General features: G+C 38.8%; 1 protein-coding gene across 1 annotated transcript in view; it reads left to right on the top strand.

Annotated features, from left to right (window-relative positions):
• The first annotated feature begins 162 nt into the window (after window positions 1–162).
• The window catches only part of ABCB4 (ATP binding cassette subfamily B member 4), a 64,965-nt gene continuing 47,867 nt past the window's right edge, over window positions 163–17,260 (top strand). The window contains exons 1-6 of the mRNA XM_029918831.1: window positions 163–242; window positions 3,164–3,218; window positions 6,209–6,359; window positions 13,030–13,087; window positions 14,618–14,809; window positions 15,871–16,042. Coding sequence (XP_029774691.1) covers window positions 163–242; window positions 3,164–3,218; window positions 6,209–6,359; window positions 13,030–13,087; window positions 14,618–14,809; window positions 15,871–16,042 — 708 coding nt within the window. The remainder of the gene's footprint in view (window positions 243–3,163; window positions 3,219–6,208; window positions 6,360–13,029; window positions 13,088–14,617; window positions 14,810–15,870; window positions 16,043–17,260) is intronic.

Below are 17,260 nucleotides of genomic sequence, written 5' to 3'. Positions count from 1 at the left end.
GTCAGGACCCCGCGCTCAGCCTGCGGCGGCGAGCCACGGGGACCGTGCGCGGGAGACCCGGCGGCGGCGCCTCTGCCCGGCTCGCACCCCGTGGTTGCGGGCGGTGGGGAGCTGGGCCGGGTGCCCCTGGACCTGAGGCTTTTGGTTTCTCCCCAGGTTGACATGGACCCAGAGGCGGGAAGGAACGGAACCGTCCGGTGCCCCGAGGGAGCGGAGGGCGACTTTGAACTGGGCAGTAGCAGGTACCTCGTCAGCACGCCAATAGCAGGGCCCAATTAGGCCTTGGAAAGGGGAGTGTGTTGCTGCCTTTGTTTTGGAGGCTTCTCTGGAGGGTCTCGTCCGAGATCCCGACTTTCCTCAAGGAGTGGCACACAAGCTCCTCTTGGAACAGGCTTAGGAAGAAGAAGAGGAGGCTGCCTTTCAAAGTGCCGCTTCCCCACTTTGTGCGGGGTGGTTCGATGAATATCTGTGTTGTATAACACTCCTTGCATTATAGAACTCAAAACTTTTACAGATAACTTTCCTAGACATTTCCTGGTATTTCGGGCATAGAGAGCATGAGATATCTGCTGTTAATGGTTGTGCTTTTTGAACAAGACTAATGAAGTACAAAAACAATAGCAGTAACAAGAAAAACCCTCCTCCCTGTTAATTCCTCTTCCTCCTTGTGGTATCCCCTCTCCCTGCTCCCCCCTCCCCTCCCGCTGTCCCCCCAGCACCTCCTTGATTCGTGTTTCTCCCTTTGGGGCAGTGAGGTGGGGAGGTGAGCAGCCTCATTCTTCTGTAACCTGAGCTTCCAAATCAATATTTGTTCACATACCAAGGGAAAACCTCAGCGCTTCGTTTGCTTGCCCCTCTTTCTCTCTGGTTCTCTGGGGCCCTTGTTAAGCGCACTTCACAGGCTTTAGTAGGGGCAGAAGCAAGCGACCAGTCAATGGTGTGTTGTCTTTGTTTCCTCTTTCAATGTGGGAAGAGTGAATTATTTTCGCCTTTAGCTTCAAATAGTTTCTGAGTCTGTAATGGTCTCTGAGTTCATGCCAGGCCACCCAAAACTAATTGACCTGTGTCATCAAGGGACAGATTTATCAGGTTCTATAGTGAGTCCTCAAGCTGCAAGGGGCCTGATTATCCAAATGAAAATACGCCTATCTGATGTTTAAACTAAAGAATTATTTTAGTCCGTAAACAACTTCATACAGTGATAGTGCTCTATTCCTTCCAAGTACTGTGGCATTCATTCATAGAAGATTTAGTTTGCCAAATAGAATTAGGAAACAGATGGATGGTATTATTTCTACTAGAAAAAAAATGTTGTTTTCATAAGCTGGCAATTTAGGCTGGGATTGACTGTGAATCTATAAATAGATGGCATTTTTTATGAAGGCTGTATTTATGTATTGTACCAGCTGGACATTTGATGAGTGTACAAAAGAGCTATCCCTGCAAAAGATGCAGTAATACCCTGACCCCACGGGAGGTCTCAGAAGTTCATGGCCTTGTATTGCAAACATGAGAAAACAGTTCTGAAGAGAAATACAGAAAGTTAATGGTGAGCTAGGAGTATAAGAATATGAAAGTAAAAGTTGAGACTAATTTTTATTAAAAAGAGACCAAAGCTTATTCGTTCAAAGGAAGTCAAGTGCACATTAGTTATTTAGGGCAAGTGGCAAGTTAGTCATATGCTAGTTTGTCATGCTGCTATATTTCCTATGGCACCTTCTTCAGAACATATTTAGTGGCAGATGTCTGTCTTTTGATTTAAATATGTGTTCTAAATAATTTGGGGTCAAGTCTTCCGAGCAAAACTTTATCACCTACCTACCTAAACTAATTAATAAATAATACGTGTGAAAACTAAGTAAGCTACAGCACATGTTCAAAGATAATAAATACTATGGAAATATTAGTCAATGCTATGGAAATTGGGAGTGCACAGAAAAAAATAGGTTGCAATTTTTAATAGGGTGGTTAAGATAGGTCTTATTGGGAAGCAGTATTTGAGGAAAGACTTGAAAGACATGAGAGGAGAGAGATGTATGGATGTCTGAGGGGACCACATTCCCGGCTGAGGGAACTGACAATATAAAGACCTGCTATGGGTACATGCTTGGTGTTTTAACAGAACAGTGACAGCAGAGAGGCCAGCTAGAAGCAAAGCAAACGAAAGTAGGAATAAGAAATATGGTCAGAGAGGTAATAAGGAAACAGATTATATAGGGGCCAAAATCTAATGTTAAGAATTTTGGCTTTTACTCTGAGATAAATGGGAGCCATTATAGACTTTTGAACAGAAGAATAGCACATGATTTGAATTTGTCAGTGATTAGTGTGGATGCTGTGTTGAGGGTAGACTGAAGTTGGTATTGTAATAGAGAGACTAAGCAGGCATTTTCCTGGGGCATTGAGATAGTAACAAAAGTGGTGAGTAGTGGTTGAATTCAAGATGTATTTTGAAAGTAGAGCCAACAGGATTTCCTGACACCACTCCCTACAGACCTTCAGAAGAGTAGACTGTATTATCTCTGGATCAATACTTATTTTTTTTTAGCAACAGAAGAATTTAATTACTTGGCAGATATTAACTTCTGTATTTTCTTTCTGTGGCTGACCTCTGCAAGGCAGGTAGGTAGCCATTTCTCATTTATCCAGATATCCTTGTAGTACCTTGGACAGTTACCTTTGCACTTGGTGATGGCCTTGCAGTGTTTGTTAAAGTAGATAATGTTGACAATTTGTGAATATCATTGTTTTGTATTTGAAAATATTATAATATTTGAATGTGATAATGACTCAAATGTATAGTCAGTTGACTGTAAAACCTTTGGTACCAGATTTAAATTTAAACAATTATATTTTTAAGACAGGCAGAGAAGGACAGATACCATATGGTTTCACTCATAGGTCTAACAGTAGAAACCTAACAGAGGACCATGGGGAGGGGAAGGGGGGAGAAAGAGTTAGGGAGAGGGAGGCAAATCATGAGAGACTCTTGAAAACTGAAAACAAACTGAGGGCTGAAGGGGGAGGGGGAAAGAGGAAGGGAGGAGATGGTCATGGAGGAGGGCACTTGTGGGGAAGAGCACTGGGTGTTATATGGAAACCAACTTGACAATAAATTATAAATTAATAAATAAAAATATATTAAAAAACATATTTTTTACAGCAAGCAAGACATGAAAAAAAAGAAGAATGTGAACTTGATTGGACCATTAACCTTGGTAAGCTGTGAATTATTAAATATGAATAATTCTTGTCTTCATTCAAATTTCATGTCTTGAATCAATAGTTATAGAGCCAGTAGTTTAAGATTGTCTTAGGTTGGCTTCTTATAGTCAGTGGACCACATTCTCAAGGTAGATGATAAAAGAGGTAGGGATAGGCTGGCTGTGACACAGCGCAGAGTCACAACTTGTACTCATAGCACCTTACAAACTAGCCAATTTCAGGGAAACGCATCTCTGCATCTGTTTTTCACACACACACACACACACACACACACACCACCACCACTGCCACCGCCACACAGTCCCACCAAATTTTGTTTAAACAAGATTGCATATAAAGAAAGTGATTGTTAAGTACAGAAATTTAGAAATAATTATGAAATCTATGTTTACATTTGGCTTCCCAGAAAATTGATTAAATGTGGAGTAATTATTTGAGGTTCTGATTATGTTTAATACAATTCTCAGTGCTTTTCTGCTGGCACATGTCAAGCCAGTATGTTTTTTGGAAGAAGTCTAATTAGTTTTTCATTTGTAATATGTCTCAGAGTGGTGGCCCAAGACAGTGTTTGCTTAGAGTAACTATGACGTGTTTCAAACCATGACAGCCATTACTCCATAGCAAAGAAGTTGACATCAAATGGCATGTCAACTGAAATCTCCAGTTTACTAAGTAAATGGATGAAAAGACACCAAAACCTCCTCAGTATCAGATGTTGCTGTACATTTCTCATGTCGCTGCACAGCCCCATTTTCTTCTCCCTGGTTCTTGTGATATTTTTGTTTAAAACTGTTAGTTTTTTTAAAAAAATTCAGTGCTTTAGAAAATAAATTGTTTATAAAATGGAGTTTGGTTTTAATGCACATATTTTAAATCTGCCTCCTACAGCAAATAAAGCACCACAAACCTTGAGGTAGAAATTTAGAGCATTTAGTTTGATCTTAAAAGCTAAAATTTAAACTAAATTGAAATATAATGTTTTCTGCCTCTGAATACATATTTGTCCTGAAAGAGATTCAGGAAAACTGTTAGAGGTTATAAAAAACTGTTTCTAACAAGAATTAGCAATTAATTTTTTTGTTGAAAATCACTTAAAACAAATCTAAGTTTACTTAGGATGTTACTGTGAAATTCTTACAGTTTTAAATTTAAGCTTAGAGACAATGAAATGTTCTTTAAGTAGTATAAGTATTTAAAATGATCCTCAATTTCATGTAACTGTTCACTAAAGAGAACATTACATGGCAACCCAATATTGTGCTTGTAACTGGCCAGTAGACCCAAGTGCTCTGTCTCTCTTCCCCGGGAGCCACTAAAATGAACCTTGGGAACACTAATCCCCATTGTAGCAATTTTAGGGACACTTCTGCATTTGATCTTGACTTTACCTGCTCTCCTTGTTCTTTTCCAAGCTCCACCAGACTTCTGAACCTTTGTCTCTTTCGGCACTCTTGCTTGCCCTGCGTGTTTGATGATGGAATTTGGCCTCCCCATGCTGAACTTCTGGAACTCTGTGAGAACAGTTTGCACACCCCTCCTCCTCACCAACTGTGTCTGACCTCACACTGCCCTGGCCTGTTGACCCTGTCTGATTCTGCTTCAGCTCTCAAAGACCCTACTCTGCCAAGCCTGACTCATCACTCATTCTCCTGATGACTGTGCCTCATCCCCAAAAGGGGGTGGGGTGATGGAAATGGGTAGAGAGAACAGATTAAGAAAGTCGTTGTAGGGAGATGCAAGGGACAGAGGGAAAGTAGAGAAATGGAAATATAAGCAAAGAAGGATGTAATCTATAAGGGAGAGAAAGAAAGAAGAAAACAGAGAGCCATAGAGCAATCAATCAAAAGTGGGAAGAAAAAGTGAGATTAGAGCTAAAGAGACAGTGAGAGACAAAATCTTTGGAGTATTAGGACATTGATTGGCTGATTAGTTCTTGGGTGTTGTGCATGTCACTGTGACAACTGATATCACCCTTCTAAGTGATAGTGCTAAGTACACTGTACATTAATAGTACTAAGTCCAAGAGGGTTGGTGTGACCCACCAAGTCTTTTATACCTCTTTCTAACCTCTTTCAGGATTATCTGAGCACTCCTATGCAGTTTCTAGGCATCTTGCTAATCTAAGCCTAAACACCCCCACTTCATCTGTACTCCCCAATTCTCTTCAGCGAATTTTACTTTATCCTTGCAGATTCTACAGGTAGCTCATCTCTTTAAGCAAGACCTCTCCAAAGTACACATATAGGCACTCCATAATGTTTGTTTTATTTCACTTCTGAGCTTCCTTTCAAAAGCTAACTTTAACTCCTTAAAGGAAACTTATCCATTTAACTCAGGGCATCTGTTTCCTCCTTCTTTGTAATTCTCCCTCTGAAATATTTTGAATGTTGTTTTAAAGGATGTGATATGTACATGCATGTGTGTGCACTTAATGTTTACTCCTCGCTGTTTTTAATTCACTAACCAAGGAACTTTGGAAGATCAAACAATATTTCCATTTAAATTATTTTAATGTTTTCTTATTTTTGAAAGAGAGAGAAAGTGTGCGTGCACACGCCAGTGAGTGGGGGAGGGGCAGAGAGAGAGGGAGACACAGAACCCGAAGCACCTCCTGGCTCTGTCAGCACAGAACCCGACACGGGGCTCGGACCCATAAACCATGAGATCATGGTCTCAGCTGAAGTCAGACACAACGAACTGAGCTACCCAGGCACCCCAAACAATGTTGCAACCATGCAACAAAATGAGATACCGATTAAGCAAAATCAGATTGATTTCTTCACGGAATACAAAATAAGTGGAATTATAAAATTAATCTATCAATAATTTGGATTGAAATCCTCCTTATTCCCTACTACATTTATCTGCAACTATTATAAAAGTACTGACCTTAAAGAAAACCCAAAGAACATATAGTTGTGGAGAAAGAAAGATTCTTTACTATGAGGCAATATTTTATTTCCCTTTTCTTTTCATTTTTTAGTTTCGATATTCTGACTGGCAGGATAAACTGTTGATGTCCCTGGGCACCATCATGGCCATAGCTCACGGATCAGGTCTCCCCCTCATGATGATAGTATTTGGGCAAATGACTGACAAATTTGTTGATATTGCAGGAAACTTCTCCTTTCCAGGTAAGCATTTCTCTGTTTTTTAAAAAAACATACATTGTATACATTGTATTCTAATTGGATGAAAGATTATAAGTTGATTTTGCTATTCCTCATCTACTTGTTTAATGGTTTGGATTTCTAGGTGACTCCAGATATCACTGAAGGAGTTATAAAATTCTTAGAAAATTCCTCAGATACACATTTAAATTTCAACAAACAGGTGTATTCTGTTTGACTTTTACTACAGAATAAAGAAATATATAGAAAGCTTTGCATCTAAATAAAGCAGGGCAGTCCCTTTACTTGAAGACTGTGGAACTATAATAGAGTGTGCCCCTCCTTTTGGTGATTACTGACAAAATTAAAAATACCTCAGGTAGTGCGGCATTACTTCTTAGCTATACTCGACTTGTAGCTCCGTTTCTGGTTTTCTTTTTCTTTTCTCTCCCTCTGCCCTTTTCATTAAAATTATATCCATTTTGTGTCCCTAATTTCTGGATCAACCAGACTGACTGGACCTTGATATAACACTTCCCTAAAGAGTGAATGGTTTCAATATGAAAATGATGTGTTTTGAAACTCAGGCAGAGGAGTATTAATGACTGAAGAGCCAAAGGAATCCCATAAGTCAATGTCATCTGTAAGAGGGACTTGGGCAACAGCTCTGGATTCAGGTTCCAATGGACAGAGTTATTTTCGTAGTAGCCAAATTGAACACAGGAAGGAAGATTTCAATGCTTTCTACCAAGCCTGATGGCTCAGCTCCTCCCACGAGAACCTTGTGGGCACTAGGCTGGAGAACATTGAGTGAAGCTTTATCGGTCCCCAGATGGTGGAATAGAGGGGAAAAAAACTGATAAAGGAAAGGTAACTTAACACAGCAAAGATATCTGAGAAAAAGTGGACCCTATTATTTAGATCAGTAAGAGTTTTCAGTGTTTACTGATTCGGGGCTACGTATTTGGTTAGCAGTGTAGAGATTAAGTGTAATTACCTAAGAGAATATGATTGCTTGATTCCTACAATAAGATCTGTTTACATAAATATTAATATCTTTTAGAAACCTAGTAAAAAAGCATCTTTTGAGTAATTAAATCTCTAAAAAAAACCCCCCACACTTTATTTATGCTCAAATACTTTTGTGTCTGAGAAGAACCTCTTTATCATAAAATAACAATAATAATGGTAATTTTTTATTGTATTTATTATGTGCTAGGTCCTATTCCACTTAACCATTATAAGAGCCATCCTTCACAGTAGGTAATACTATCCTCTGTGACATATGAGGAAACTGAGGCTTAGAGAGGATAAATAAGTTGTCCAAAATCATATGGCCTTTCTGCCATCCAAACAATGCTCAGGACCTAACTATATTCCCAATGTAAAAAAATTGTGGTTTTGGTTTGTTTGTTTGTTTGGTTTGGGAAACTTTTAAATGATTACTTTGTTTAACCAATGACCAAAACTTTAACACAAACATTGCGAAGGTAAAACTGGAACAAGATAGGATAGTTCAAATAGTCTTTAAGGAAATGAGGGGTAAGAATTTTCTACTTGTTTTCCTTTTATTTCTTAGCACATCATATAGATTATTATGCTTATTATTATGGCAGGATGATGCCCAGATTTGGACATATCAATCAAAAGTTGGTTTCAACTCAGGGTTGAAAATATAGATTAAAGGATGAATGGATAAATAAAATATTATATATATTATATATATTATATATATTTATGTTTTATATATATATATATATATATATATATGATGGATTACTATTCAGCCTTAAGAAGAAAGCAATCCTGACATGTGTTACACCATGGATAAATCTTGAGGATATTGTGCTAAGTGAAATAAGCCGGTCCCAAAAAAGACAAATACTGAATGACTCCACTTACATGAAGTAGTCAAATTCAAAGAAACAGAAAGTAGAATGGTTGCAGCCAGGGGCTGGAACAAGGGGCATATGGGGAGTTGACTATAGGGTTTCAGTTTTGCAAGATGAAAATGTTTTGGAAATTGTGCAATGGTATGAATATACTTAACACTACTGAGTCGTGTGACTATACTTAATGCCACTGAACTGTAAGGTTAAAAATGGTTCAGATGGTAAATTTTGTTATACATTTTATCTCAATTAAACTTTTTTTTAAATGAGCTTAAAATAATGCAGCACACTTGGCACAGATGAGTTAGTGTTTGGGCCAATTTTAATAATCCTGATTTTGGTTTTACCGACACCAGAATAATTCCACAATTTTCTTATTGGGAACAGTTTGTTTGTTTGTTACTTTTTCTAATTATGCAACCCAATAGCTTTGAAGCTGGCCATGGCAGATAGGTGCCAGTGCTATGCCCAGGGCCAAATTCAAGGTCTCTCTGGGAAATGACACAAGCAAGTCACTTACAAAGCTGTGATTGTGGAGTTGATAAACTCCCCAGAGTTGCCAGCATAGTTTCTGTAGCCGCCAGATGAAATGACCCTTAGTCTTCTATAGCCACATTTGTCACCAGGCCTATAGGCTGTCTTGGAAGATTTGCAATGGGACGTCCCTCACATGTTATTAACTTCCATTGTCCACTCTTCAGTAGTTATGAATATAATATTCTCATACCTCTTTGGAGTAAATGAAATCTTTAAATTTCATACTCAGGCTAAATCCAGAGTTCCCTGGTATGTTGGGAGTTGTAGCGTTTAGCAAAAATCATGGAGGTTGAGAGAAGATCAGGTACTTAGCTATACTTAGCCTTAGTTGAGCTCTTTTGCTCATTTCATAGAGATGATATTTATTTAAAGTCTATTCTTTAGAATTGCTGGGATTCTTGGACAGTCGGACTTAATGGGAGCCAATACGAAGGGAATGTGAGAAGAAAACAAGGCTTGAATTACAAGATTTGACAGTGAATGATTGTGAACAGAGCCCCTCCTGTCCACAGAATAAATCTAGTCCATGACAAAGCTTATTCCCTCACAAAGACTCAGTTGTGCAGAAACTGTGCACAGTCTGTGTCCAAAACCTTAAGGACAGAGTCATAGGAAACTTTTTTCATGCAGAGTATCAGGAACTTGATCTATGCTATGTCATATCTATGTGATTGTAATGACCTAGAAAATTCTGTTAAGCAATCAATATACCCCACACACCTTTGCACTGCTGCATGGTTGAGAGGAAAAGGCATTTTGGAGACCTGTTACCTTATCTAACTGCACATACTGCCTAAGTTGCCTGGATAAACACCAGCTCTTTGTTTTGTGCTGAATATTTCCATAAGATAAGAGAAGTTCTAGGCAGAGTGGAGGAAGGCAGACATTGGTTTGAGACTTAAACATGACAGTCAGAACTGTGTGCAATATCTCCCCTGTAATCCTTAAGATATACAGTTATTTAAGCCCTTTACTTACCAGCTGTATGACCTTGTGCAAGTTACTTAACCTCTATAATTCTTATTGTTTTCATCTTTAAATGTAATCATAGACTTACTGATAGGATTAAATGAGATGATTTATATAAAGCGTCTGGAACATAGTAAATGACCAATAAATATTGGGGAAAAGTGAAAAAATGAAACAGCCACTCTAAAATTCTGTTTCTTCATCCGTAAAATAGATATTATGGGAGCTCTCTAAAAGGAATAGGCAACTTTGAGAATTCCCCATTTCCTTGTTCTGGGAGGCATTCAGGCAGACCAGAGTGGGAGTCATCTATCTTAGCCCATTAGAATCAAGCAGGGCGGGGCTCTTGAGTGGCTCAGTTGGTTGAGCGTCCGTCTTTGGCCCAGGTCATGATCTCGCATTTGGTGAGTTTAAGCCCCACATCAGTCTGTCTGCTGTCACCACAGAGGCTGCTTCAGATTCTCTGTACTCCCTCTCTCTGCACCCCACTCTCAAAAATAAACATTTTGTTTTAAAAAGTATGAAGTGGGGATATTTCTTAGAAATGTGATGCTCTAGCCACAGCCAGAGGTTCCTATTTAACTGTTCTTGTGTGGAATCTATTTTTTTCAAGCTCTCCATGTGAGTCTAACAGGCAGATGGCATTGAGAACCCCCAACAGAAACTTGGAGATTGTTTGTGAGACTGAGATCCAGTAGGTAACATCTGAGAAGACCAGACCTAGGCCCTTTCAGATCTAGAATCCCATGAGGTTTCAGGGGACACATCAACACACATCTGCCTTACCTTAGTCTTTAGGCAGCGGAAACTCTCCTAGGAGCTCGTGGGGTTACTAACCCAGACCTAGGTTGCCATTCTCAGCTTCGACCCAGAGACCAGAGCATTTCAAATTTTGAATGTCCATAGACTCTTATTTCCTAAGAGGGAGGATCAGTCTGAGTTGTAATATGCTCGACTGGGAGAATTTAAACCTTTGAGGTAAGCACTGGAGAAGAGTAAAATTCACTTAAATTTTACCTGATTCTTGAGTTCTGGGGGAAGGCTAGCCCTATACACATATATGTGGTGTTTTCCCAAGGTTTAAGCAATGATTTCCACTAATGCCAAGCTTTAGGTAGCTTGTCTGCTTCTAATTCCAAATACAGTTCAAATTTGGCATCCCAAAGCTACCATATTTCAGAACCCAGGGAAGAGGTGCCTGGGTGGCTCAGTTGGTTAAGTGTCTGACTTTGGCTCAGGTCATGATCTCAAGGTTTGTGGATTTGAGCCCTATGTTGGGCTCTGTGCTAACAGCTTGAAGCCTATAACCTGCTTTGGACTCTGTGTTTCCCTCTCTCTGCCCCTCCCCCACTTGTGCTCTCTGTGTGTCTCCTTCTCTCAAAAATAAACATTTTAAAACATTAAAAAAAGAACCCAGAGAGGAAATGAGCACACACAACTGAACTGATAAAAAGTAGAAAAAGGTATGATTCCTTAAGGATCTGATAGCTAAGAAGAGCAGATTAATAAGCAGAAACATGTCCCAATGAACATCAGTAGAACTTACACAATATTGAGGGAGAAATTATGCCACAATCAGACTCACATGCCTGGTAATTGATCCTGACTGGTAATTGATTCTGACAGTAGTTTAAGTTTTAAATACATTTCAACCTTACCCCTCTTCGGAAGAAGGTTAGGAAGATATACACATGCAGAAAACATGAATATTGGATTATTTACACGTGATAAAGGAACAAAGACTAGTTTCTTTCCTGGGATCATGGTAAATGGGAAATGCCCTGGTATATTTTGTCCACAATGCCTTGGTGACGTTTTGTCCTATTATTTTTTTAGTGCAGTGGACATGGGCTGTTTCCTTTTTATTTTTTCACTTTGTAGTTTTCTTTTAATGTTTATTTATTTTTGAGAGAGAGAGAGTGAACAGGGGAGGGGCAGAGAGAGAGAGAGAGAGAGAGAAAGAATCCCAAGAAGGCTCTGCTTTGTCAGAGCAGAGCCTAGTGTGGGGCTCGATCCCACAAAACGTGAGATCATGACCGGAGCCAAAACCAAGAGTCAGATCCTTAACTGACTAAGCCACCCAGGTGCTCCTTTCACTTTGTGTTTTTTGAAAAGTGAAAATAAGTCCTAACCACATGAAACAATCAGTGGAGTATAAACTTAGGAGCTCTATGTATAGCACCAGGACTCTCTGCTGGCTGTGTGACTTTGGATAAGTGACTTTACCTATGTGTGTCTCAATTTCCTCATTTGTGAAAGGAGGATTCATAAAGAATTCATACCACATTGGATTGTAGTAAAAATAAAATGAATGAATACATGTAAAGTGTCCAGAACAAAGCCTGGTATTTAATAAATGCTCAGTACGTGCTTGTTATTATTAAAACAGAAATGGCACATTGATAGTTTTATCAAATTAGTTCAAATTAATAGGCAATATATTTCCTAACAATACTGCTTTAAAAATACCAGAATACAGTTCTGCCAGCAAGCAGGATGTAGAATGCAGGATGATAACTAATTGCCAGTGATCCAGTAACTCGTCTTTATTTTTTTTAAATTTTTTAAATTAAATGTTTTATTCATTTTTGAGAGAGAGAGAGAGAGAGAGAGAGAGAGCGAGAGCGTGAGCAGGGGAGGGTCAGAGAGAGAGGGAGACCCAGAATCTGAAGACAGGCTAGCTGTCAGCACAGAGCCTGATGCAGGGCTTGAACCCACAAACCATGAGATCATGACCTGAGCCAAAGTTGGACAATCAACCAACTGAGCCACCCAGGTGCCCCTAGTAACTTGTTTTTAAACAACTCAGTTATCTTCCTTGTCTCTAATTTCCCCTCCCTTACAATGGATGTAATTCAGCCTTTCTATTACTTACCACAAAAGGAAACATGTTAAGGGAAAACATACATATATTCAAATAAAATCAACAGAAACAATTATCTGTAAAGTACTTTTAGTCACTATATGAAAAAATGCCCCTTAAATTCTGTATTTTCTATTGAGACCATTTATTTTTTTCCTCCTCTGTCTTCTGTATCAGTTCCTCTCTGCTGCCTCTGGAAGCTACTTCGCTCAAGGCCCCAGATCGCAAGGATCGGGCTGCATCTGGGAAGGCTACCATTCCCCCTCTGGACCCTAGAGATGTCCTGCATCTAAACCCTTGGGCTTTTTACTTGAATAAAGTGAAAAGAATTCATTGAGGGTGAAAAGAAAAAAAGATATTTAAAACCTAGTAATTAATAGTTCAACCTTCAGAAATGTCTTATTTTGTTTTGTTTTCTTTTGTTTTTATTCAGTGAATTTTTCATTGTCAATGCTAAATCCAGGCAGAATTCTGGAAGAAGAAATGACTAGGTAATTGGCTGATATATACACACACACACATATATATAGTTGTGATATATAAATATAGGTACATGTATATATAAGTATTTATGATGTACTTGTTAAAAACTTTTATTTATTTTAAGAGAGAGTGAGAGACAGAAAGTGGGGGTGGGGCAGAGAGGGAGGGAGAGAATCCCAAGCAGGCTCTGCACTGTCAGAGCGCCAACTCAGGGCTCAAACTCACAAACCGTGAGATCATGACCTAAGTGGAAATCAAGAGTCAGATACTTAACTGACTAAGCCACCCAAGCACCCCTATGATGTACTTTTAAAACTATTTTATTTGAGAATAATGGAAAACTTACAGAGAATTATAAGAATATAGAATAAGTATCTGTCTGCTGTTTACCTTTTGTTATATTCTTTGACCTATTGTTACCATTTATTCCCACCCCCATCACCTCCACTATTTGAAGTAACTTGCATTCATCATCATGGCCCTTTATTCACAAAAACTTCAATATTCTCTTCATAAACACCACACAGTTATCAATGTCAGTAAATTTAATATCGATACAGTACTTTGATCTAACAGAAATCTCAAGAGCCTGTAACATAATGTTTGTATCTTTACTTATCAATCAGTGTTGCTGATTTAAATGAGCACATTTGTATGCTATTATAGGCCCAAAAAGTCTTTATCTGGAAATAGTTTATAAAATTACAAAAAAATATATACTTGAAAATATCAAAACTGAATTTGTTCTTTTTAAAGATACTAACTTTCCTGTAATTTAGTTAAGACTTCACTCAAAGTTAGTTTGAATTTAGGACATTTTTAGCATACTATTAAAAAATATTTTCGAATTCTGCCAAATAGGAAAAGCTTGTTTGGGGGAGTTCTTTCTATAAACAATATGAGAAAACTTACTCTAAGACCCACTTCACATGTGTGGTCTCTTTATTCCTATAACATGTAATCTGTGAATAGTAGGGAACTTTTTTAATACAATAAGATATGCAATCCTAGAATCTAAATAATGAAAGAAAAACCATGCCATATGTACACATTGTCAGTATCAGTTTTAAAATCATTAATGTCATTATTTTTGCAGTTAAACACAAAAAATTATGTCTCTTTGACTGATAGTTCAAATGGATAGATTTGCCATCACCCTCTTATAATTTAGGAAAAGAGAAAAGATTTAAAAAATTTTTTTTAATTTTTATTTTTGAGAAAGAGAGAAGAATACAAGCTGGGGAGGGGCAGAGAGAGGGAAACACAGGGTCCAAAGCAGAATCCAGGCTCTGAGCTGTCAGCACAGAGCCCAAAGCTGGGCTCAAACTCATGCCGTGAGATCATGAGCTGAGCCGAAGTCAGAGGTTTAACTGACTGAGCCACCCAGGCGCCCCAGAGAAAAGATTTTAATGTGTGTTTGTTATGATGTCCTACACAATCTGTGATTTCAAGAAACTTAATTGCCAATTCTAAAGTTTTTTCATGAAAGAGATGAAAAAAGGACAGTATTTAAAAGAAACTTTCTAATTATTTTCCAGGTATGCGTATTATTACTCAGGATTAGGTGCTGGAGTTCTTGTTGCTGCTTATATACAAGTTTCGTTTTGGACTCTGGCAGCCGGCCGGCAGATCAGGAAAATTAGGCAAGAGTTTTTTCACGCTATTCTACGACAAGAAATAGGCTGGTTTGACGTCAGTGACGCTACTGAACTCAATACACGATTAACAGAGTAAGTGTATCATTAATGTCAGACTTTTCACAATGAAATTAACCACTAACTGTGTAGACACTTGTCATGCCTAGATTTTAAATTTAATACAATTACTAGATAAAGCATTTAATATGTATTGGGACTAGATCATCCGATACCTCTTTCTAGCATTTACAGCCTGTGCCACAGTGCATTTTCCTTACGTTAGTTTGCTCTCCTCAGTGATAGAGTCGGCTAATTTGAAGACTGAATTCACATATTATTTCTCGGTGGCGCTCACCACAGGTCCTGACAGATATTACACATTCAATTTAGATGATTGAATGAAAAAGTAAATGTGTGAATGAAGTCACAGTGAGACTTTTCTTAGTAACTGTTGACTCTTCACTTATTAAATGAATACTTGAGGGGCTATTACAGTGCCAAGCACTGTTCTAGATGTTTATGATTATACTCGTGAGCAAGATGAAGCTCTCTGTCCTCTTGTTGCTTACTTTCCTGTGGAGGTTCAACTTTTTCTTACTGGAGCCCCTGGCACAAGTGTGGTGAACAAATGAAGTAAAAAAAGGAGGGAAGGCCAAGACATGTAGGACCTGGTTCAGCCTCACTAAGGCCTTCTCAGCTTTGACTCAGAGTGAAATGGGCAGCCATTGGACGCTTTTGATCTGAGGAGTAACTGTTCATATTTCCTTTTTCAAAGGATCACACTGGCTGCTGTATGGAGAATAGAGTGGGTTAAGAAGCGGGTTGAGGTAGAAGCAAGTGGCATGTCCCTGTTCCTGTTGCAATGCCCTTCCTAACTCCTGCTTTTAAACAAATTGACTCACCTGTTCAAAATGCTAATGCTTCCCAGCATCTACCTGAATGATATTAACTTTTCAGAGGCATGAACTGATCTGAAATTCTTCCTTTGCACAGTATTTAGGTGAGGAAAAATATTGTTCAAGAGGCTAAGACTGTGAAAGTGGCTTGCTGTAGTGTGAACAAGTTTTACCTGTCTGTGTGTTTATTAGATGTCTGCTTGAGTTTTCTGACCAAAGACCTCCTGCCTGTAACCACTTAGATGTGATCTTTTTTAGTGACGTCTCCAAAATCAGTGAAGGAATTGGTGACAAGGTTGGAATGTTCTTTCAAGCAGTAGCCACGTTTTTTTCAGGATTCATAGTAGGGTTCATTAGAGGATGGAAGCTCACCCTTGTGATAATGGCCATCAGCCCTATCCTGGGACTCTCTGCAGCTGTTTGGGCAAAGGTGTGTGAAACGGGGGCATTTTCATGTGGGTTAGGCCGTGCATACAAGAGTTATTTTTTAATACGCAGGATTCTGGTTGTTGTAGTTGTGCAGATCTGTGGTCCTTGTTGGTTGAAACCACAATGAAAAGCATGTTGTTAATGCTGTAATGAAGAAATATATTTTTAATGTGATTTAAAATGTCAGTTATTACCTCAATTACAGATTTTTCACACTGCCCTTATTTCTTTGAGTAAGTATTCTGTCATCATAGTTTGAACTACTTATATAGTTATGTCCTTATAAAGGAAACCGTTCTAACGTATAACATCCAGGAGCTCCTGGGTGGCTCATTTGGTTAAGCGTCCGGCTTCGGCTCAGGTCATGATCTCACGGCTCATGGGTTCAAGCCCTGCGTAGGGCTCTGTGCTGACAGCTCAGAGCCTGGAGCCTGCTTCAGATTCTGTGTCTCCCTCTCTCTCTGACCCTCTCCTGCTTGTGCTGCCTTTCTCTGTCTCTCTCTCAAAAATAAATAAAAAACATTAAAAAAAAATAAAACATAACATTCTTCCAAACCATTGCATGAATATGAGAAAATTAAAGTTCAGATTTGTTTTATATTTTTTGAACAGTTTTATTTATTATTGAGATACAGAGAGAGAGACAGAGCATGAGCATGGGAGGGGCAGAGAGAAGGGGAGACACAGAATCTGAAGCAGGCTCCAGGCTCTGAGCTGTCAGCACAGAACCTGATGCGGGGCTCAAACTGTGAGATCATGACCTGAGCCGAAGCCCAACGCTTAACCAACTGAGCCACCCAGGCGCCCCTGTTTTATTTATTTTTAAGTGTTACCTGTGATGGTACTCAGCCAGTCTTGCCTTGGAATAAAATGTATATAACCTGTTCTACTTTAGACAACACTGTAGAGCTGAGAAATTTTACTGACAACTTTTGCTTTTTTTGGAGGTTGATGATTTACCTAGTAACTTACTTGTATCCCTTTTATTTTGATATTTCCTTTACCTTTCTCCTGCAACATCTTGTTTAGCCATCTTAGAATACCCATAAGTAGATCTGGAAATATTGTATTCATAGTATGGTAAAAGCCTGGGATTGTAAGTAACTTGGTCTGTGAGTGCTCCACAAGATGACCAAACATTTCTAATAAATTTTAACTTGATAAACAAGTGATGTCTTGCAATATGAATAGTACTTGATGTTGAATGTCACATAATCAC

This window comes from Suricata suricatta, chromosome 2, assembly GCF_006229205.1.
Source record: "Suricata suricatta isolate VVHF042 chromosome 2, meerkat_22Aug2017_6uvM2_HiC, whole genome shotgun sequence".
Lineage (NCBI taxonomy): Eukaryota > Metazoa > Chordata > Mammalia > Carnivora > Herpestidae > Suricata > Suricata suricatta.
This window is presented reverse-complemented; position numbering and strand designations above follow the sequence as displayed.